At 39.2% G+C, this 23488-nt stretch overlaps 2 protein-coding genes across 7 annotated transcripts in view; one reads left to right on the top strand and one right to left on the bottom strand.

Annotated features, from left to right (window-relative positions):
• LOC139442032 (spectrin beta chain, non-erythrocytic 5-like) overlaps positions 1-23488 on the top strand; it is a 154955-nt gene that overhangs the window by 79461 nt on the left and 52006 nt on the right. For all 6 annotated transcript variants that reach the window (XM_071222799.1, XM_071222797.1, XM_071222798.1 and 3 more), the window contains exons 16-22: positions 1373-1550; positions 2257-2553; positions 3187-3300; positions 4243-4455; positions 15636-15873; positions 16004-16101; positions 23270-23356. In XM_071222799.1, coding sequence (XP_071078900.1) covers positions 1373-1550; positions 2257-2553; positions 3187-3300; positions 4243-4455; positions 15636-15873; positions 16004-16101; positions 23270-23356 — 1225 coding nt within the window. The remainder of the gene's footprint in view (positions 1-1372; positions 1551-2256; positions 2554-3186; positions 3301-4242; positions 4456-15635; positions 15874-16003; positions 16102-23269; positions 23357-23488) is intronic.
• On the bottom strand, positions 5363-14379 carry LOC139443090 (octopamine receptor beta-1R-like). Its single transcript, XM_071224021.1, has 2 exons — positions 14297-14379; positions 5363-6739 (listed from the first exon to the last, which is right to left on the bottom strand). Exon 2 carries the CDS (start codon positions 6610-6612, stop codon positions 5611-5613), a length of 1002 nt encoding a protein of 333 aa, XP_071080122.1. The 5' UTR covers positions 6613-6739; positions 14297-14379; the 3' UTR covers positions 5363-5610.

The raw sequence follows: 23488 nt of genomic DNA, 5'->3' as shown, positions 1-23488 counted from the left end.
GTGTTCCCTTGAGCACATTAAGCCTTTACCACAAAGACCAGATTTAGTAAACAATCAGGTGATTGCTTGTCAGGAAGTTAAAGATTGGGGATGATTAGACTGTGTACACAAGACACGAAACAAGTGTTGTTATTTACGTCAAGATATTGACGTCAAGCATCAATATTCAGTGAGAAGAGTTTCATTAAACAACAAACAAACATCTACCCATTAAGTCATTGCAAATTACCCCCCTGGGGATTCTGGGTTAGAATTTGTCCCCAGCAACCTATGTTGTTGTAAGAGGCGACTAAATGGATCAGGTGATCAGACTGAGAATCAGATTATTGCGTGTCATCGTACCCTGACAGCATTGATTGGTGCTTATAATATCAATCACTCGATTGTCTGGTCCAGACTTGAAATATTTTCAAGTTGCCGTTATACAGCTGGAATATTGCTGAGTGGTGTGTCAAACAAACAAACGTCAAAAACTGCTTTTATGTTTGGTTTGTTAACAAAGACCATTTTTTTGGGAATGCTTGTAAACTTTTTCAAGCTATGATGTCGTCTGACTACATGATTGTATTTTGATTGGAGATTTTCTTAAAGTAATCCCCATGATGGCATGTCCTTGAAGACACAGACATATTTATTAAATTATTTAAAAAGAAGCTGATTCAAGTTTCATAATTAGTTTCGTTTTTTAATCAAAAAGTCATTTAATTTGAGTATGATAAGGTGTATAGGATGAGTGAGTGAGTATGGTTTTATGCCGCTTTTAGCAATATTCCAGCAATATCAGGGGACACCAGAAATGGGCTTCACACAATTTACCAATGTCGGGATTCGTACCAGGGTCTTCGGTGTGGCGAGCGAACGCTTTAATCGCTAGGCTCCCTGACCACCCCGTTTATTGGATGAAAATACCACAGTGGCACAGTAGTTCAGTAGCCACTGTGTCCCCTCATCCAATTGAATGCCTAGGTTTGATTCCTGAGTACAAAAAGTAAAAATGTTTTTGTTTTCTAATGGAATATTGGTATTTTATTTCTGAAAAAACAATTCCGACTCTCGTCCTTAATCTACAAGGTATCCCTTTCTTAAAAGCAGCTTTAACAGCTGTCATATAGTTGGAATTTTGCTGAGTGTTGCATTAAACAACGAACAATCAAAAAAAATAAAAGCAGCATTAACACTTTACACTTACAAGTGAGAGAGTGAGTTGGGTTTGATGCCGCTTTGAACAGTATTCCAGTTATATCACAGCATGTCACTTGGAAGGAAAACCCTAAGTGATGCAGGTCTTAGACATTTACCCCTATGGGTATGGTGCTGACACACCTAGGAACATGTAAAAAGACTCTGGTGATGACTGGAAGTGTGTTTGCAGAGTGCAGAACGTGAGTGATGTCCGCCGGAAGGGTCTGGAGGTGGCAAAGGCCTACTACCAGTTCCTCCAGGACTCAGAGGAGGAGGAGAGATGGGTGGCAGAGCGCATCGAGGAAGCCAAATCTACCAACACAGGCAAGGACCTCACTTCAGGACTCAAGCTGCTCAAGAAACATGAGGTAAGGCAACAATTGGTTGTTACCGAGAGTCCGATCTTCAGAGATAACTCTCCTAAATAAGAATCTGTGGCGGGAGGGAGTTTATTAACAATAGTCGGAGGAGGTTCATCTTTCCCCGAATGGTGCCCCATGTGTTGTCATGCATTGTGGCTACATGGTGGGCTAAGGTGGCTCATTGCTGCTTTGTGTGAACAATAACTGAATGGTTGCTCATAATGAGACACTCTGTGAAGAACCTGGCTAGCATTGGTCCGGCAACCAACCTGTTCCATTACCCATGAAGGATCAGAATAGGTCTTCAGCAACCCATGCTTGCCGTAAAAGGCGACTATGCTTGTCGTAATGGGCAACTAACAGGATTGGGTGGTCAGACTTGCTGTCTTGGATGATGCATGTCATTGTATCCGAATTGTGTAGATCAATGGTCATGATGTAAATCACTTGATTGTCTGGTCCAGACTTGGTTATTTACAGACCACCTCTATGTGGCTTTAATATTGCTGAGTGTGGCATTAGACAACAAACAAGCAAAGACAAACAGAACGAGAGCATCTGAGTTTGTGTCATTGTGAGGTTGGATTGTTGCTTACAATCGGCCTCTGTTTGGGTTGACTGCAGCCTGGTTAAGTAAGAGGTTGCCATGATACTGTTGTGCCAATGTGTCTAGCTCTACTCACTCACTCACTTACTCACATTCCTCTTGTAGGGAATGGAAGCAGAAATGCAAGGAAGATGGCGGCGTTGTGAGCAGATTTGTGCTGTGGGGCAGGACCTAGTGAATGGAGGCCACAAAGCCCGGTCGGAGATAGGGTCTCGCATCAAGAGCCTCATGGACAAGTGGAAGCAGCTACAAGAACTGGCCCGCATCCGACGTACAAGGCTGGAGGATGCCATCGAGGCACAGCAGTATTACGCCGATGCTGATGAGGCGGAGTCCTGGATGAGGGAGAAGATGCCGATTGTTTGTAGTGATGACCATGGCAAGGATGAAGCCAGTGCACAGGTGAGAATATAGCCCTTAACATTACCAGTACCTTTGCTAATGATGAAACCAATGCACAGGTGAGAATATAGCCCTTTACATTACCAGTACCTTTGGTAAGGATGAAGCCAGTGCATAGGTGATAATATAGCCCTTTACATTACCAGTACCTTTGGTAAGGATGAAACCAGTGCATAGGTGAGAATATAGCCCTTTACATTACCAGTACCTTTGGTAAGGATGAAGCCAGTGCATAGGTGATAATATAGCCCTTTACATTACCAGTACCTTTGGTAAGGATGAAGCCAGTGCATAGGCGATAATATAGCCCTTTACATTACCAGTACCTTTGGTAAGGATGAAGCCAGTGCATAGGCGATAATATAGCCCTTTACATTACCAGTACCTTTGGTAAGGATGAAGCCAGTGCACAGCTGAGAATATGACCCTTTACATTACCAGTACCTTTGGTAAGGATGAAGCCAGTGCATAGGTGATAATATGGCCCTTTACATTACCAGTACCTTTGGTAAGGATGAAGCCAGTGCACAGCTGAGAATATGGCCCCTTCTGTTACTTCTCCTAGCTATTATACTGGCTTGGAAATTGTTCCAGATTAAAATAGTTCATGTTGACAATGTCTTATTTCCACAGGCTCTGCTGTCTCGTCATAATCGTCTGGAGAAAGATATCAAGGCTTTCAATGGAGAGATTCAGCGTCTTGAAGATCTTGCTATACTCATGACCAAAGCTGCCAGTGAGCATAATGTAAGTCAATACTTTCTATTTCTTTGACTGGCAATAATTGCTTTGCTTACCTCTGTTGCATCATAGCCATAACTTCCTGTTTGGGCTGTAATCACTCTATAAAATCCTTATATTTTTCAATAGACATCCTCTTCACTGCCAACACAGCTAATAGTTGTGAGGCAAATCCTATCCATAACTTTCAATTTCTGAGCAGTTGCAGCTTCTAATGTCATGCCCATACCTTATCCATGGAATGTTACATAAGTAATAGCAACTGTCTGATGGCAGTTTCAAGGTCATGGTAAATATTTACAAGTCATTGTGATGAGGCTGCTGCATTAAACAACATTTTACCATGACATTGAAGAATGTTTGATTCTGACTGGTTCAAAAGAGGTTTACTTTTTGCAACAGAAACCTCTTTTAAACATATTAAGCCTTTTCACACAAATAACATGCATTTGAATACATCGATAGCCTACATATTAATCCATAAGAAATGGCTGCCGATCACCAATAAAAACTGTAGCCTATACCGTATCAATATTTCCTCTATGAGATGCTGGGTCTCTGATAATAGTGAAGAACTAAGGCAGTAATGGGGCGATGGGGTCGCCTAATAGTTAAAGTGTGAGCTTGGCATGCCGAATGCCAAGGTTCAATCCCCTTCGAGGGTATAAAGTGTGAAGCCAATTTCTGGTGCCTCCTGCCCTGGTGTTGCTGGAATATTGCGTAATTGAGTGAGTGAGTATGGTTTTATGCCGCTTTAGCAATATTCCAGCAATGTCACCAGAAATGGGCTTCACACATTGTCTGGAATCGAACCCGAGTGAACGCTTTAACCAGTAGGCTACCCGACCGCCCTGAATATTGCGTGAAGCTGCATTAAATGTACTCACTCTCTCAAGAGGCAATATTTAGTAGACTACCTTATAAATGGGTTTCTTCTCTTTGTATCAGATCTCCCCAGAGAAGTTCCGACCAGCCGAGAACGGAGAGCATGAGCCCGAGGAAGAGGAGGAGGAAGAAGTTGTGGAGGTGCCCCGAGAGATTGAGGTGGAGGAAGTGAGACAGAAGGAAGTTCTGCAGGACGTTGTGGAGACTCGGAAAATTCCTCAGGTCAAGGCCATGTATGGATATAAAGGGCAAGGCCTCAAAATTGACAAGGGAGAGGTGAGGACAAAATGTGTCTTTTTACATGTTATACATAAATGTACATTTGAACCTCATTATCTGAAATGTATCGATATCTTGAACCCATTCTCTGGTCCCAATCGCCGCACATATAAATTTGACCATTGATCTCAAATTTGAGATAAAAATACTTAGCACTATCTTGAACCAACCTTGACTGTAGAATATTGTACTTTTACCTCAAGTTGGCATTTGGCACATTAAGAGTTTTGGGATGTGCAAAAAATCGTGCAGAAGAAATACAGCATGATACAGGCTGTAGAATGTGAAATGACATCAACAGAGATCACAAGGAATTTCATTGTCCCTCAGAATAAGCTACATTGCAAAGCGGTGGCGAGATTACGTTTCAATATATCTTTGCATACCCCCCCTCCAACTGATTTTGCTAAAAGCAGTGCAAAATCTCACTCACTCACTCACCCACTCACCCACTCACTCACTCACTCACTCACTCACTCACTCACTCACTCACTCACTCACTCACTCAGTGTCCCGATATTTAAAGTTACAACCAATCCCCCTAGGTTTTAGATAATACTAAATAGGTTCGAATGTATGTCCATGTTGAGCATTAAGTCTCCTTGTTTTAATTACTTGGCTTACAAGTTCTTTTTGTCAAAGCATTGATTGTTAAATAAAAATATCATGTCCCAAGTGATAACATGATTACGGTTCTGGTGGCATTTATAGGAAAGGTGAACAGTGTTGTCTGAAAGGACAAATCTTCTCTTCCCTTCCTGCATTGACATTCTTTGAAGGTTTTAATAAGTGAACAGTTAAAGGGACTATTCAGGTAATTTTATTCGAATAGTTTTGCGGATATGTACAAGTATTACAAAAATAAGTGCTCAAAAATTGTTCACACATTTCATTGAAGAAGTAGTTCTTCCCTGTGTATAAGCACCTTTAATCTGTTAATTACAACCTCCAACTTCCCATCTTATCACTACAGATACTAATAAGCAAACCGAATAGATCTTTCCTAAATGTTGGATTGTATGTCTGATACCAAGTTGACGATATATTACGTAAACAAACTGTATGTGGAATCTGTCAATCTCTGATTAATAGCAGGCAGATTAACCTGGCATGGTTGAAGCACATATGTTCAAAGGTTTGTACAGATAGTTTTTAGGTGGACTCCATCAAATCTATATCTTGGTTTGCAGGGGCAACTGCTCTTTCAGCAAGTATTTTTTTCAACACCAACTTAAAAGCTTTACGAAAATCCTTTCTGAATATCCCATAGATTAGCGGATTTACTGCACTGGATAAGTAGCCAGTTAGACTTGCTGAGAGGTTGACATAGCCTGGCAGCACATTGTCTTCATCTGCTGCTACCTTGTATAGTTTCGTGACACTGAACGGCGTCATGCAGACGAAGTAGGCCACTACGACGACCAGCAAACCATACATGGCTTTGGAGCTTGTGCTGTACTTGACCCTGACACTTGGACTGTCAGAGACTCGAGTGATCGCTTGTTGTTTTGTTTTGATAGTTTTGAGGATTTGACAATAGCAAATGATCAGTATGAGCCCAGGTACCAAGAAACACATGATAAAAGCGATGATGACGTAGTACAGAGCTTTCTCCCGTTGGTTGTGCCACTGAATTGCACATATTGCTTCCCAGTAATCATATTTGACCCAGCGGAAGATCACTGGGACGCAACCAAACATTGATCCTTGAAACCACGAGTATGCAATCATAAGGAAGACTTTGCGTCTGGTCATGAGTGAATTATAATGCAGCGAGTGCACTATTGCGATGTAGCGGTCCACGCTGATGAAGCACAGGTTGAGCATGGACACGATGATCATGCAGTAGTTGACGTAACACACAATGTCACACCATGCCTGCCCCATTGGCCAACGGTCTGTACTCATGGCAACCAGAGCGGAGCCCAAGACGACCACAGCAGAGGTGAGGTCTGTGATGCTTAGGTTGACGATGAACATGTTGGAAATCTCCTCCTGAAGTCTGTGACTCGTATAGATGGCAAATATGACAGCCAAGTTGCCGGTGATGGCGATGAGGATTATTAAGAATATGAGGACAGAGAGCAGACCGATCTCCACCCTACTTCTCTCTGTTTCTGTGAGATCACTCGCATCAAATGTTGTCAGATTCATGACATAGGGCTTTCTTTCATCTGTGGTCGTGTCCAGACAGATTAGTTTTTCACTTCAGAACAATTGGTAGGATCTGCCTGCCTTGAAGCCTCTTTAACTGTGGGTAGGTTGTTTATCCATGTTTTGTCTGAAATGGCAAACATATGGTGTCACTGCATCTTCACAATTTAGTCAAATGGTAAGACATGATTCGTGTCAGTGGATGTGCTATAATTGTTGTACATGTTTAGGAGCCCCAACCCTGGATGTCAAACATGCAATCTATGTCAGCAAAAGGAATGGTTAGTTTTAGGTGTCCCAAGTCACCATGGTGCTCTATCTTACCTCCATGTCAGAATGTTGAGATGTTATTGGTTCACATGATCTTGTTAAATAGAGAATCTCACCCTCGTGTCTTTTGATATCAAATATATCAACACGAGTTGATAAATGTGGAAACATTTCTAGGCTTGCCGAGGATTTTTGCCACTTTTATCAACGAGTGTTGATATATTTGATATCAAAAGACACAAGGGTGAGATTTTATTTATCATCCATCATCATTCTTCAAACTTTTTCAATTTGTAGACAATCATTAGCAGTGTCTTCAGTGTAAAAAGTACTGCTAACAGCTTCAGTAGCAGAGCCATTAGTGATGTCATTTGATTGTGACGTCATGGAAACCAGTGATGTCACAATGGTCTGCAAAGCATTGTGATGTAATTTCATTGCAGCGATATCTACAGTGATCTCATCCAATCAATATCTCCTGTGGGAGCCAGTTTTGGATGATAAATTACTATGTATCCCGCCTGGGATGGAAATATATTCCTGAGCAAGACAGTAAATCCCTTATACCCTTCCAAAATGAAAATAAGTTGCACATGGATTTGCGAGCGGGACAATAAATCTCTTGCAGTCTGCTACAAAGCAAAAGGTTGCACTTTGTTTACAAGCCAATGAAAGTCACTGCTAAAGCTATATCAGGTCAATCAAACAGCTGTTTACTATCTGTTTTCAGTTTTTTTTAATTCTTTATCAGTGGCAGATAGAAGCATTTCGGCAAGATAAATTCACTGTAGCAGTATCACTCAGGGTATATGTGGTTTTATGCGTCCCTCATCAGGTTTCATACCTCAAGCCGGAGGTAAGTGGTATAAAACCTCATGAGGGATCCATAAGACCAGATATAGACCCATCATGATACTGCTACGACTTGTATTGTTGACCTATGTGCTCAACAATTAGCAAGTCTAGGTTCTCAGTGAGTAGTAAGGGAGTTTGAAGTGTAGGGCTGCAATGAATACACTATGAGGCGAATACTATTCCTATCACGAATATAGAGTAACAAATACGAATATTAATTCACGAATACAATATCAAGTCAGCAGTTGATGTATTATTTGTTATATTCAGTGAAACAATAAACATAAAGTTTTTAGCATGGTTTGTTAATTATTAAGATATTAAACATTCATATACTGCCTTTATCCAGGTACTAGTATCTGCTCAAATGCGACAATGACCAGTGACCACAATACTGTCAAATTAAATATCATAAGAGTGTTGTTTTTGAAGAAATCTATGCATATAATATAAAATGTTCTTATGGACATTTCTAGGTACAGGGTATGTTAATGCACATGATTGCATATTCATAAATATTCTAGTGGCCACGAATAACAAATTCAATTTATGAATGGATACGGTTCGATTTACTGAATACGCGAGTTAATCGTAACAGCCCTAATGGACAGAGAGGTTAGACACAAGTCATATGCCATTTCTTTCTCCTTGAAAGAAGCATATTTATAAATCAGTGAGGGATAGATAAATATATTCCATGTTTTCCTGCTCTTGGAAGTAATATTGGACCCGTGAAGATCCAGGTAGAATAGGTCTTCAGCAACCCATGCCTGCCGTAAAAGGCGACTAACACAATCAGGTGGTCAGATTCACTCACTTGGTTGATATATGTCATCCTAATTGCATGGATCGATGCTCATGATGTCAGTCACTGGATTGTCTGGTCCAGACTTAATTATTTACAGACCACCATCATATAGCTGGAATATTGCTTAGTGCGGCGTTAAACAACAAACAAAGGAAAGGAATGGAAGTAATATTGATTTTATGAACTTGTGTCTGGTCACATGTGCAGTGAGAACAACAGTGAGAACAGGCCTGGGGTTGACACTGACGGGTTACAAAAATAAGAATGAGCTTGTCCACAGAGGCTAGGTATAAAATCATCATTGACTGGAAGCTGACAGACTGAGGTGAAACGTAACAGTCTCGTGCTGTTTGGGATTGGTAAATCAGTTCGCAATGAATATGGATGAATTTATAACTTTTACATACATAGTGTATGGATACATTAACGTGTTAGGTTTTTTAATTCTTAGCTTGTCTAGAGAATGTCATATATAAGGACCAGCAGAAGCCAGTCTTCATATTCAGGGTGGGGGGGAGGCCCCGTTGTCTAAGGCGCCCCGATTCGCTGTGTAGAGTTGCGTTCCTTGGGGACGCCAGAAACATGTGATTGTGGGTTCGAATCCCGGTTCGCCCCGATTATGTTTCTAGGTTTGTCAGCACCATACCTGTGCTTGGGGGTTTCACAAAAGTGGTAAACGTCCGAGACCTGCATCACTTCGGGCTTTCCTCCCACATTAAGCTGATACACTGTGATATAACTGTAATACTGTTAAAAGTGGCGTTAAACCCAACTCACTCACTTTATATTCAGAACTATGGGTGATGCCAAACTATGGGAGATACCGTTCCCCACAACTGGTGCTTCAGCATATAAGCTGGTCAGATTCATACGTAACACAAAATGTCCAAGAAATATGTTATCTTTGCTCATTAGGTTATTTCTTTTTGAGAATGTACAATATTTCCAATAGGTTGAAATGAATTTAAATTGTAATTGAAGGGTTTTTTCCTTCTAGCCAAGGGTAAACAAACTTCAAGAGTATAAATTTTGCTCTGAAACTAAATTATCATGAAAAGATAACCAACTCCATTACTTTTTGTTTGAAAGAAATTTTGTTTCATTGTTTTATATCTCTGCCTATCAACAATACTTTGATAACATCACTTTAGGATAATTGATTTTGTAATTTCTTTTTTCATCAGTGTTTCCGATGTGATAACCAATCCAATAATCTTGGCATCTCTAGCCATTAAATATGCAAATGCAGTTTGCAAGTGTGAACTGCTTTTGTTAGCTGTCTATATCAACATCAGAATCAGATGTTAAAATAGGACGTAACACCTAGAAAGAAATTAATGCCTGCCTTGACATCTGATGACACTCTCTAACAACAGATATTTGTAAGACTATTGAAAAACCTTTCTGCAAACGTCTCTAAGAACAAATATACACCTACCTCGACTAAACACTGGGACTCAGCACTATTTGATACAAGCTTCTGACTCTTATTGAAGGATTTGCTCTGGCACTGCTGTCTCCGTGTCATGGTGATACCCCATTGTGCAAGAAGATTAAGACCATGTTTTTGCCCCTTATCAAAAGATTGTTGGAAGATGAATCAATACAGCTCAAGTCTAAGCATAGACATTATCATGAAGGGAGCCATGAGGATTAACTGATAAATCTTCATGCTTGGCTTGTTTTCCATGAAAGAAACATTCAATCAAACATTGGAAAATACAGTTTCCAGTTCCAATCAATTGCAATCAGTGTGATGTATTGTGTTGTGAACAATATTGGCAACGAGCATGGTAGATTAAACAAAAGGAAGTCTTTTGTAAATGAACATTGACTGTTCCCATCTCAAACAAATGTAGTTTCTAATCATTTACATGTTGTGATAGTGATATTTTTCATGTTATTAAAAATGTGGAAACATCTGTTTCACCAAATGGTAAACACCAAAGACTGGCATCACTTGGGGCTTTCCTCCCACATCAAGCTGACACGCTGTGATACAACTAGAATACTGTTTAAAGCAGCTCTAAGACCCAATTTCCTCGCTCATTAATTCAAGTCCATGGTTGCTTGCATGTCATTGTCTGTAGCCCAGTATTCCATAGAACAGTCCTTCTGATGTCATGGTCATATAGTTGGAATATTGCTGAGTGAGGTTGTAAATAACTGATTGTTATATCCACTGACAGGGCACTCAAGTCCTTTGAATAGAAATCAAGTCCATGATATCCATCTGTAGACTAAGTGAGCAAAAAGGTCTTGCTGCCATTACTCTTGACAGCACACATTAGAAGTTGTTTGTCCTATAACAGTGGGTAAATGCAACATATAAAAATACCTTAAGGATTTAGGATTCTACTTTGGAATAAGGACAACAAAGGGCTTGCCATAAGCTCCAAGTTGATAATGGGCTTGTTTGCTGCATCCATCCCTCATCCTAATGTTTAAACAAGATCAGGGATGCTTCAGCATGATCATTTTCACCTCTGGCAACCTACTTTCTTTACAAAAATAATTATGCTTGCCTTTGGAAGCCTGTGAAGATCTGGGTTAGAATACGTCTTCAGCAACTCATGCTTATCGCATGAGGCAAATATGCTTGTTGTAAGAGGCGACTAACAGGATAGAGTGGTCAGGCTCGCTGACTTAGTTGATGCATGTCATCGTATCCCAATTGCATAGAGCAATGCTCATTATGTCAATTACTGGATTGTCTGGTCCAGATTCGATTACTTACAGACCGCCGACATAAAGCAGGAATATTGCTGAGTGTGATGTTAAACAACAAACAAACATTTTCATCAACCTACAAATATATTCCAGGTTCACTTGACATATTGGAAACAAGACAGGGTACTATTTTGGAGTTGGATTTGGTTGGGCAAATTAGCAGTCAGTTCTAGTCATGTTGCTATTGTGGAAGTTCATCTGGATGCAACTCACAAACTGGCCATGTCATTGTATGATATTCTAGCAGAAAAATGTTCCTGTGCATCACTGAACTGTCAATGGAAATCACATAAAATCACAAACAAAGAACAATTTTCCAACAAGAATATTTTGTTGAATTCATCATGACAATGTCAACACCTTCCCTCTGTTAATGTCATCTGAGGCGGCAAGTGGCATGGTGTCAATTGTATGTTCACAAGTCAGTATTGGATATCACCACCATTAGCACTGACACAAACGTGACAGTGGCACCTCAGTGATAACACTAGATGGTTGAAGGAGGCTGTCACTTGCGTCAGTGGTTGGTTTGGAAGTCAACGTAAATGAAGTATACTTTCACACGTTTGATTGGCTCATATCTGGCGAAACAGCAAGCCAAGGGAGTGTGGAGATGTTATATTGTCCAATGAAGCCTATGACCACACATGAAGGTATGGGAGGGTGTGAGGAAAGATACTGTCAAGATGAAAGCTTGACTCATCTGTGAAGAGGACTAACCTCCAGTCCTGTAACCTGAACCTCAGATGTTGTCTTTACCTTCCAGTCGTGCAGTTCAATGACATGGCAGCAAAATATGACAGCTTGATGTTGTTGTCTGACGTTAAGCTCTTGTATCTTGGTAGAATAGGCCTTCAGCAACCAAGGCCTGCCGTAAATGGCGACTATGCTTGTCGTGAGAGGCGACAAACGGGATCGAGGGTCAGGCACGCTGACTTTGTTGATGCATGTCATCTTATCCCAATTGCGTGGATCGATGCTCATGATGTCAGTCACAGGATTGGCTGGTCCAATCGCAATTATTTATAGCTGGAATATTGCTGAGTGCAGCGTTAAACAACAAACAAATCATATAGACAGGACATAGCGTTTATGAGGTTTGGCCATTAATAATGCTGCTTTTGAAAGTTAGAACACTTTGAACATTTACATTTTGTTTGAATTGATTCAGTCAGTCCCATGTGCACAATGACTGGTTTGCTGGGTCATCATGGGTATATATAACAAAGTGTTTGTACGTGCTTGAATCTAAAAACTCCATGGCATTTCTATTTTAATGTGATTTTTGTGTGTGCACAGAAATTCTTTTCCTCTCTCATATTTCATGCATAGAATTGTCTCTATTTAGAAGGCTCATGTTAAAATGTTATGATAACTGCAAAACAATTCTGGTAAACCCATTTCAAATAGCACCACTCTGACATTAGGGGAGGCAACTCTTTGTTAGGTATACAAAATGGACATTGTACACACTAACACATTAGAATGACAAACTTTTTCTTTGTATTTACCTCAATATGTGCACAGGCCAACATTTTAACTCCACAATGACAAATACGACATAGGCCTAGTCAACCTGAAGATAGGGCAAAGTGTGTGTGTGTGTGTGTCTAGCACCACACTCAGTGATATTACAACTATGTGACTGCAGTCAGTAAATAATCAATTATGGACCAGACCAGCATAACCTGCACCAATTTAGGTGCAGCGTTAGTGTGTGTAATGGAGTACAAGAATAAACATTCTACACAGCATAATGAATATTTTATTATGTGCTTGTCAGCTAACAACAATAATACCATTTTCTAAAATGTTCATGAATCCCGTGATCGCTGATAGGTTTCTATTGAAATGTCACTCTTGCCAAATTTGGAAAATACTTTGGATTTGATTGGATGGTTTACATGAACAGATACCTAGAAACCCACTCGTGTTGTTTTGAACTTTTTTGGGGGTGATAAAACATTGGTCTTTGTCCTAAGTGGGGGTAAGGATGGATGTCATCAGTCAATTATTCTGACATTGACAAAATATTGTCATAAAATGTGAGACGAGGGTCATCATACTGTACTACTCAACTTTTGACAGGGATATTTTAAATTATTTTCTTGACTCCCCGTGTCATAATACTGTAAATCGTGAAATAAATGTGTCTCCAAAAGAATGCGACTCCTGGCCCCGAGTAAAAAATGCGACTCAATATGAATGTGACATCCCCTCCTCTCAAGGCGTCTGTCTGGTGTGATCAGTGATGACATGAGTGAGTAGAACGCTTGTCTTGACCCCAGCAGTGAAAATTTCAAAGGATGTAATGAGTGTCTAAATGACATTGTTTATATACTTGTTACAAGGGATGCTCAATAAACAGTGATGTGGAATACATAGTTGTTGTTTTCAGCATATGTCTAAGTTGGTAAATCTGTCTTATTGTTGATATAAATGCGATGTTTAATAATGCGAGCAAAGGCTACTCACATTTTTTTTATTTAATTCATGCTCGGGTTAATTTCAAGATTTACAGTATGTAGATGTAATAGTATGAAGTATGTAAGTATCCTTATCAAAAGTGGAGTAGTATGTTTTGTTTTAATTGAGACGTTACTTGTTTCCAATGTGATATTTTGCATACACAATAAGCAATAGATGTGATGCACATTTTTTCCAGAAATATTGAATTAACATTAAATTAAATAGAGGCTGAGTATTTATCAGTCCAGTCACGCTGGTTTACACAAGAATGACACAAACCAGTACTTGAACAAGGGAGATAGCTCTTTGTATATAGGATGTCTTAATACAGTGAATGTGACACTTTGATGTAGATCCTATGACCGTTATCAAGCAAGTGATGTACAGAAATGTGAAGTTGGAAGGTAATGTACATGTGGATAACCTTCCAACATCACATTTGTGTTCATCACTTGCTTGATAACGGTGTTAGTATCTACACCGTAGTGTGGCATTCATTGTAATAAAAGAGGAATTTCTATAGGTCACTTTAAGAAGTAAACCAGTACATACAGTGCCTGGGCCTGGAAGTGGACATCAGAGCATGGAGAACATGTAGTCCACTTGAAGAAAGTCAAAAAGCAACTTCTGTTGGCTTATGTGGCATGTACAACCATACAGGAGTGGCATGTACAACCATACAGGAAGGATAACGTTTACTGATTGTTTGACTATTTCAGTATTTGACTTCCGTATTGCCCAGTAATCTTGTTCCTTGATCCAACTGATATGAACTGCCAGTATATGAATCAACTTATCATACATCCATGTCAGAATGATGAGATCTCATTGATCCACATGATCTTGATAAAATACTATTGATAATAAATTTCTCAACAGGAGAATAAATCCCTTATACCCCGCCACGAGCAAGACAGGCTGCACGTGGATTTCTGTGAGGCAGAATAAACCCCTCATACCCCACGCTTTTTCTGAGTCAGTAAAAAGCCACATGACATAACTCAAGCTACCCTCCGCTCAATCAAACAGCCTTTTTCTAGCAATGTTTAAGCTGTTTTTGTTCTTTTACAATGTCATGAAAACATGTCGGTAAGATCAATTCGCTGTAGGAGGAGGTTTTATTCGACCCTCATTAGGTTTAATTTATACCACTCGCCTCCGGCTCGTGACTTTGCTGCACTATGTACTTATTCACCAGAGTTGTTCACCAGATAAAGGGACAGGACATTTTTCAAGTTAAGGACTTTATGACTATCCTCTCAAACCAAAATAATACTGCAACTGAATGTCATTGGGATCCACTGCATCGTCCCTGGCTGGCAACATCTCATGGATATTGTGGGCAGGATACGAGAAAGTAATGACACACAGGATAGTTTAGAAGCAGGTGTTTTTGCTATGATGACTCTGAGCTGCTTCCATGATGAGACAATTTGACTGATGTCATGGGAGGAGGAGGAGGCGACGTGTTTCCAGATGTGTCGGTTGCCTTGAGACAACTAATGCATCACTGGATGAACTCTGTCTTTAAATATGATGGCAATTATGTTCTTCTTGTGAACTCACTTAAACAATTTGTTGATAAGTAATGTCTCAAAGTCTTATCCAGTTATAGCGAGATTAACAGCAAACTTGAACTTTGCGCTATCAGATGAACTCACTCACTCACTCACTCACTCACTCACTCACTACAGGACAGAGATACTCTCTCGAAAACACTCACTCTTGCACATACATGTTCTCTTTCTCCGACACGCTCACTCAATTTGGGAAACACTCACTCACTACCGGACGCACGCTCTCTGACTCACTCACTCACTCACTCACTCAAACCACCCACCAACTCACCCTCCCGCTTGCTCACTCAATCCTCTCCTCTCTCATGTTGCAGATTCTGATCCTCCTACAGAGGACGAACAATGACTGGTGGCAGGTGCGGAAGGCTGACAACACTGAGGGGTTTGTTCCAGCCAACTACGTGAAGGAAGTGGACCCCAAGGTGGTACAGAAGGTGGTCAAGCACCCTGTGCAAGTGCCAGAACGCATCAAAGTCAAGAAGACAGTCATGCAGAAGGAAGTTGTCAGAAAGAAGTCAGACAAGGCAGCAAAACTGCGACGAGCTCCTTCAGGTAAAGTTAACAAACATCACAAATTTTCTCTTAGTTTATCAAATATTCCTACCCATTTTTTCATCTATGAATTGGCTTTGAGGTAATAAGGTGTGGGTAACCTATATGATTTACCTGTTCACATTTTCAGTGAGATCAAAGGCCAATCTCCACTTCGACAAGGATAACGTAGAGACAAGACAAAGGAGCATCAATGTTCTCTACTCCAAACTCACCAAACTGGCACAGGTAAGTAGTCATATGTTTTATGTATGCGTCTTGAACGGCCCTGTGGGGATTCTGTGGGGGAAAACAACCCCAGTAAGAACTGTATGTGATAAGGATCACATTATGTGTCACCTGGGTGAGTGTGAATCACCTCCGATGGACACCAAACTGTTGAAAACCTTATGTTTTCATATAAATAAGGTAATTCCTGCAAATACATCTATTACATCATTGCCATGAATTCATTAATATTTTGCTGTTTTCACAGCATAAAATCTCTAGATTTACAACAGAACTACTCTTCACTCTGAAGTATCCATAATCAGTTGTTCAGGAAATAGTATGTTGCTACTGCCTGTGTATGACAGGACATCTACTGGGTAACAGGCAGCTATGATGTAGCTATCTCACTCACTCACTCATGGATTGGTTGGGTGGTGGTGTAGTATTGTGTCCAAAGTAATAGTTCATCATACGAAAACCCAGTGCAGAAGAATCCAGGCTAATCTTGCCAAAAGAAGACTTCAGGTTCAAGTTTCTAGGGGGATAGTATGGCTGTGTAGGTTATTGTCAGCACGGGTACTACAAATACATACCCCAGATTTGTTTCTTTATACAGAAACGTACCCTAAGCAAAATCAGAATACAGAACGGTAGCCAGTACCCTAAACGGCAGACGAGTCCATATTCCTCATCCTGCAACTGGTTCATGTTGAAGTTCTGGTTCGCCTGATGACAAGTGCATGCTAGATAATACTGTGCATTGTGAATATCAGTGTACTGTTTTGTCTCATTTCTTATATGACATGCTGATTGCATCTATTACAACAGTATGACAGTTCAGATCCATTTATGGACAGGAAATACCAAGAGAAAAATATTCGTGTACGGCCATGTTGAATGTTACTGGTGTTTGTCATCCAGGATATGTCGTATACCTAAACATTCAAGGAAACGGTTTAAGCGCATTGTGCCATATGGCCTGCTGCAGAATGGACTCATCCAAAGGTACCTTTCTGTATTCTAATTTTGGCTAGGGTACATTTCTGTATACAGAAACGTTCCAGGGGTGCATATCGATAGCACCTCTACGATCTCTTCAGCCAAAGTATGACCTGCTGCATTGAGTGTGTCCAGAATGGCTTGAATATTTAAGTACTATATAAGTAGCGTGAATCACTCAATCACTGCTTTCGTTGCAGCCATAATGTCTATGTACGTTGTTGCTAAGACAGAGTATCAATAACAGATCTTCACAAACCATTTCCCTCAAACAACAGAGTATATGAAGATTACGATGAAATTGATCATACCAATATTGTCTTTAGATCTATAACTGACACAGGTTTAAATCACCATGCAATGACATCAGTAAACTAAGGCCCACAATCAGTGACTTCAAGAAACAATGGAGACGGGACATAAACAATTATGTATCTCTGATTAGAAACAAATGCTTTTGCACAAATGAGAAGTGTTCCACGATCTTTCCATCATGGCTGTTATCATAGTGACAGGAGCATCCTTTTCTCTCTCGCTGACTTAAGAGTTTCCGCCTTATGGCTTGTCTGATCACCATGACTTAGACAGGCCAGTAATTAGTGACTGTGGGCTGTCAATGCTGCATTATTGAATGTCGAGTTCACCAGTACCAGGTGTGATGTCCTGCGTTGACATTCTGGTGATGAGATGTTCACAGAAAACACATCTGAGTTTGGTCTTTTCTCTCTGCCATATTGAAGCTTTTCATGTTTGAGGACATGTCTTTTGTTTGAAAGTTAAGATTTGCTAACTTGTTCTTACCAAGGAGTTATATAAAATACAATTCTTGTCCAAGTACACAATCTGCTTTAGTGATCCTCCCAGGTATTCTTAATCTTTCGCACTGTGATGCCAATTTGCCATATCAGTTTCTTATTTTGAAATTCACACGAAATTATTGAAAAATGAATTGATGTCTATTTTCCTTCACAACCCATCTCAAAAGGGTATTTCATGGTCAATCACTGTGTTCCTTCCATACTGGGTCCTTCCATACTGGGTCATTCCGTACCTATCCTTCCATACTGGGTCCTTCCGTACCTATCCTTCCATACTGGGTCCTTCCGTACCTATCCTTCCATACTGGGTCCTTCCATACCTATCCTTCCCGAAGTTCGATAAGAGACAAAAACATAGACAGAATATTGTAATACACAAATCAGGACCAGCGGTTTTAAAATCAAGGTTGTCCAACTGGCTGTGAAATATACAACATGTCACCTTAAGACGACCAGATCACAGATTCTATTTCAGCAGAATGAACGTCAATTTTGACAGCTCTCAAATTTATAAATAAACACTCTAAACATAGGAAGTTTTTAATATTCTCAGATTCACTTTCATGTCTACAGGCAATTAAGAACGTTTCATGTGCACATACACATTTAGACCTGCTCAGAGGCCGGTATTCGGCCCCAAATCTGCAACAAATCTCATTTAATTGAATTTAAATTTCCCAATTTGTGTGTAATAGATACAACTAATTTTATGGCTGTGTAGAGGTAACTGTACTTCACTGATAACAGGACCAATCAAGAGGATGAGGTCCCCAGCGGTTTTAGAATCAAGGTTGTCCAACTGGCTGTGAAATATACAACATGTCACCTTAAGACGACCAGATCACAGTTTCTATTTCAGCAGAATGAACGTCAATTTTGACAGCTCTCAAATTTATAAATAAACACTCCAGACATAGGAAGTTTTTAATATTCTCAGATTCACTTTCATGTCTACAGGCAATTAAGAACGTTTCATGTGGACATACACATTTAGACCTGCTCAGAGGCCGGTATTCCGCCCAAAATCTGCAACAAATCTCATTTAATTGAATTTAAATTTCCCAATTTGTGTGTAATAGATACAACTAATTTTATGGCTGTGTAGAGGTAATTGTATTTCACTGATAACAGGACCAATCAAGAGGAAGAGGTGTTACTGCTTAGTTTTATATTATTGCATTGAATACAATATAAATATACTAGGTTAAGATACCTCTGAATTTAAGAAAATCAGAACTTCAAAATAATCTTAATTTTGAACAGAAAAGGACTTTTTCCCAAATTTGCCTTGCAGGGACACTTATTTAGAATCCGAGATGAATTCCTGCAGATTTACTTGAGGTTATTGAATTGTATAATGATCTTGCCACTGGCCAGCAGGACATCATCTTTTGTGTGTTACCCAGCCATGTTGGAATCGCTGGTAACTAGCTGACTAATGCTGCAGGGAAAGCAGGACTTTGTGTCATCACTTCCATACACTGAGCATAAACCTGTCATCAGATAAACATCACAGAGCTTTAAGTGCGAAAGAATTGGGAAAGACATGTTGAGATTACCAAATGGCATGAAATAGAAGCACTTATCTGTTACACCTACGTAGATTGTCAGTCCAGATTTAGTTTCAGGCCATTCTTGGTTCTGTAAATTGAGAAAGTTTTACATGCAGGAGAGTACTGCGAAAACTGCAAGTCAAACACACTCACAGTAATGTCATGGCAATAACATGTGCAAAAGAAGCTTTGATAAGCTTAACATGGTTACGCAAAACTTAACAGACGCAGTAAAGGCTCTTGTTCACTTGGAGTAATTTCATGGCGCAAAACTTTCTCTTGTAACAGCTATCTATTGTAATGTCAGGATCCTCTGATGTAAGATTTATGCCATTCTAGGTTTTCCCATGAATAGTTATTGAAAGATTCGATAAAGAATGGTTTGTAAACGGGATATGTTTCATTATTGATCTTCAAGATAATAACGGACAATTCATGTCATTTGAAACCTTTAAAACCGTCTTCAATTTGAAAACCAATTTTTTAACCTACATATGTGTTCTTCTCGCTCTTAAACAATACTATTGAAGCCAATGATTACCAAAATTTGCTATTATCCTACACTCTCACTCTTTACCATTTCATATATATATATATATATATATATATATTATCTGAACAAGCAAAAAAGGTTCACTGTATTTCTATAACATATTTGTTAAAAATATATGTGAGAGAAATAATCAATTTTCTAAATGGGAGTGCGGACTTGGACACGATATTGAAGAACAAGACAGGAAGAGGATCAGTTCTAGCCCATCAGGTGCACAACCATAGGTGACTAAACTACAATGGTTCCGGTTTCAAATTTTAAATCATATATTGCCAACAAACAGATGTTATACATATATTTTGGGAATGTAACAAAGTGAGCTCCATCTGGCGAGACATGGAAATTTGGATATCGTACAAAACTCAAAACCTGGTAACAATATCCATAGAAAATGTTCTTTTTGGTTGTTTATCGAAAAAAAAGCAATCTTTTCAACCTTTTTACTTTAATAAGCTTTGGTAAAGCTGTCATGCTTTATTTCTGTGAATAAATTGTGATGCAAAACTGGGTAAATGCTCACTTCAGGTGCTATCATGGCCGAGTACACTTTCAATGAGGTAGCTGGGGTTTATCATGCAAGGTATTCAATCAGTTGCTAATTTGTTTTTATGTTTTGGTTTGCTAATCCTAACAATTGATATAGATGAGTTATTATGGTAATATATAGAAAAATAATCTAGATTCTCAGTAACTAAAAACTGGGTATTCACAAGATATGACCCTCAGTCAGGCCAGCTTTGGCAATAACCGAATTACCATTAAAATAAAGTTGGTGAAATATACTCTTTGATAGGCATTTAGAAGTTGGGAGAACATGAATTCATGACACTTTTTAATGGATAGCAACTTCTTTTATTCTTTGTACGACGTTTCCAAACTCTGAAACATCGTACAAAGAAATAAAGAAGTTGCTATCCATAAAAAAAAATGTCATGTATTCCTGGTGAAATATGATTTAAATTTCAACAATATCCTTGATATTCATAAGAATGATGTGATACCATCCCTCAAGCAAGTTATGGTATATAATTGGTGACAATGATCAAATCTAAAATAGAAAAGTAGAAAACAATTCCTGTCACTTACTGTCGTATTGGTCTCCTGCGACTATTCTGCGTTCTGTGTGGTGAGAGTGGGTAGGCCTAGCTGGCGGCGGGGATGGTCACTGTTTGATTGGCACAATGTATTAATCATCAATCGTGCCGTTGCCTGCAAGGCATACACTTACAACAGACTTGTAAATTGGTGCCTGAATCAATAGATTGTTTGTATATGTTGATACCATTAATACAACAATCCTAGCTGAAATGATTAGTTTTGTTTTGATGTCTGTTTACACTTGAAAATTCAGATGTGATAAGAGCTTGTTGTTTTGTTTTAGTAGGTGTTTATAATCAATAACATTTTGTGGTATGTAAACTTTCCCAGCACAATATAGTCAGGATAACGAGCACACAGGTGATAAAGGCAAAGCTAAAGAAAATGTCAGCCATTCACTGATAGCAGGAATTGTTCTCTAAAGCATGTTAGAAATGAGTAATTGATTTCATCCACTTGGGTAACAGTCGATTTCCAGAAAAACATGATAGGGAACCACAAATTGAGATTCTAATTTCATTGTTGTTGACAATATATTAGCAGCATGACATCCAAATGACTGTGTGGAGCCACCCCGTGTTCACTCACACCTCTATGAGGTGAAATGTGTGAGTGGCAGCTGCAGCTGGTAGGGCAGGGCATGATTACCTTATATATGGGAACACCTGGTGTCATCACTGATTTTCAGGGATCCATCTGGTTATTTTCACCTCTATTCGGCCTGTTACTCCTGGCTTCTTCATACCGGTACTTTGTATTTCCATTTCTATGCATGTACTACAGTTCATTACATTTCCTGTGGAGATGGATACTAAGAAACCACAGGCTTTTGCAATAGGCTTCAAGCTCTCACTCAACATGCTTTTCACAACATAATTTGAATCATGTCTGATGTATTATTAATTGGCATAATTACTTTGTACCAAATCCAAAAGATCAGCGTTCCCGCTGGCTTTTGAAACTGCCAGTCCTTGTGGACTGGCAACTCTAAAAATTACCAATCCCCCAAATTCTTGCCAGTCCCAACTTTCAACAAAAAACAAAACAAATGAAAAGTATTTGGTTTTCATACCTTCAACTTCATGTTCAGTGCAAAGATGTCATCTCTGAAGTAACTTGGTTAGATCTATACTTCATTTACACAGTCACAATTTTCTCTTTGTTTTTTTATATTTTGAGACGAAGTCACTACAAATGGATATTTAACCTAGAAATAGACAAGGGGGAAACCCTGATAGTAACAGACAAGCTGATGTTATTCGAAAAATGTACTGTATGAATATCACCAATGTTTTGTTCAACAACAAAGATTTAAAACTACTTTATTTGCCGGTCCACAGGGACTGGCAGTCACATGAATTACCGGTCCAAGCCTAATTTTACTGGTAAAAAACTGGTAATTACCGGTAAAGGGGAACACTGAAGGTCCATTTGCTTTCAATCTGACTGGCTTATATCTCTGTGAAATCTTTTTCTCTTGTACATTATGTCTGCATTATTTCAGAATTATGGTAAAAAAGTGTGAAAAGAGTTGCATTAAAGGGTGGAGCTGCAAGTCAAACTCAACACCTCCTTTTATATAACAGTCATGCCATGTTTTATTTGTATGGAAACAGTTCATCAAAATTGAAAAAAAGGAATCATACATATTAAGGTTTCATAATGTATGTTTTACTTGGTAATGTAGTTTTTTTGCTTATAGTTTCTCTGTCTGTTGTACCCAATAGTGATGTGCTGGAGACCAAAGGCGGTTCATTATCATGATTTTATAAGCTTTTTATGGGACATTCTATATGAAGCCAAATTTGTAAAATATCTTTCGGACATTTTGGATGATAATCAGTCAGAGCCCATAAAAATGACCTAATCTGAAAGCCCGGTACAACAGGAAGTTAGCTATTCCTTACACACTAAAGTGAATTTGAAAAAGACAAATGGCATTGGTACATTTTCATGATTTCATCAAATTTTGATAGAACATTCTTCAATATCCTTACCAAATTTGAAGAATGATGAGAACTATTTTAGTGACAGTCAGTCAGTGTCCAAGGAAATGAATCAATCTGAAAGGCTGCATTATGTCCTTGAATGTGGAATGTAAGAAATGCATGCATGTTTAAACATTACATTAAGTTTTAACTCTGATTGTTTGCTCTGTATGACAGGCTCGCAGGATCAGCCTTGAGGATGCCATCAAGCTGTTCACCTTCTATCGGGAGTGTGACGAGTTCCAGGCCTGGATGAAGGAGAAGGTACTTCTTCGTTAGTTAGCGTAAAATGTGTACGTGGATGAACGTTTGTATTATGTTGCCTGCTACACATTTGTGGAGGTCTTCTGTATTCCAATGAAATTTACAATTTTGGTAGATTAGCGATCATGTTTT

This window comes from Haliotis cracherodii, unplaced genomic scaffold (genome assembly GCF_022045235.1).
Source record: "Haliotis cracherodii isolate W230 unplaced genomic scaffold, xgHalCrac1.p SCAF_5, whole genome shotgun sequence".
Taxonomy (NCBI): domain Eukaryota; kingdom Metazoa; phylum Mollusca; class Gastropoda; order Lepetellida; family Haliotidae; genus Haliotis; species Haliotis cracherodii.
Note: the sequence above shows the minus strand (reverse complement) of the source record. Positions and strands in the feature narration are given on the sequence as shown.

Bases quoted from the DNA above. Each gene is read 5' to 3' on its own strand.
- LOC139443090 (XM_071224021.1), bottom strand. From the start codon at position 6,612: ATGAATCTGACAACATTTGATGCGAGTGATCTCACAGAAACAGAGAGA.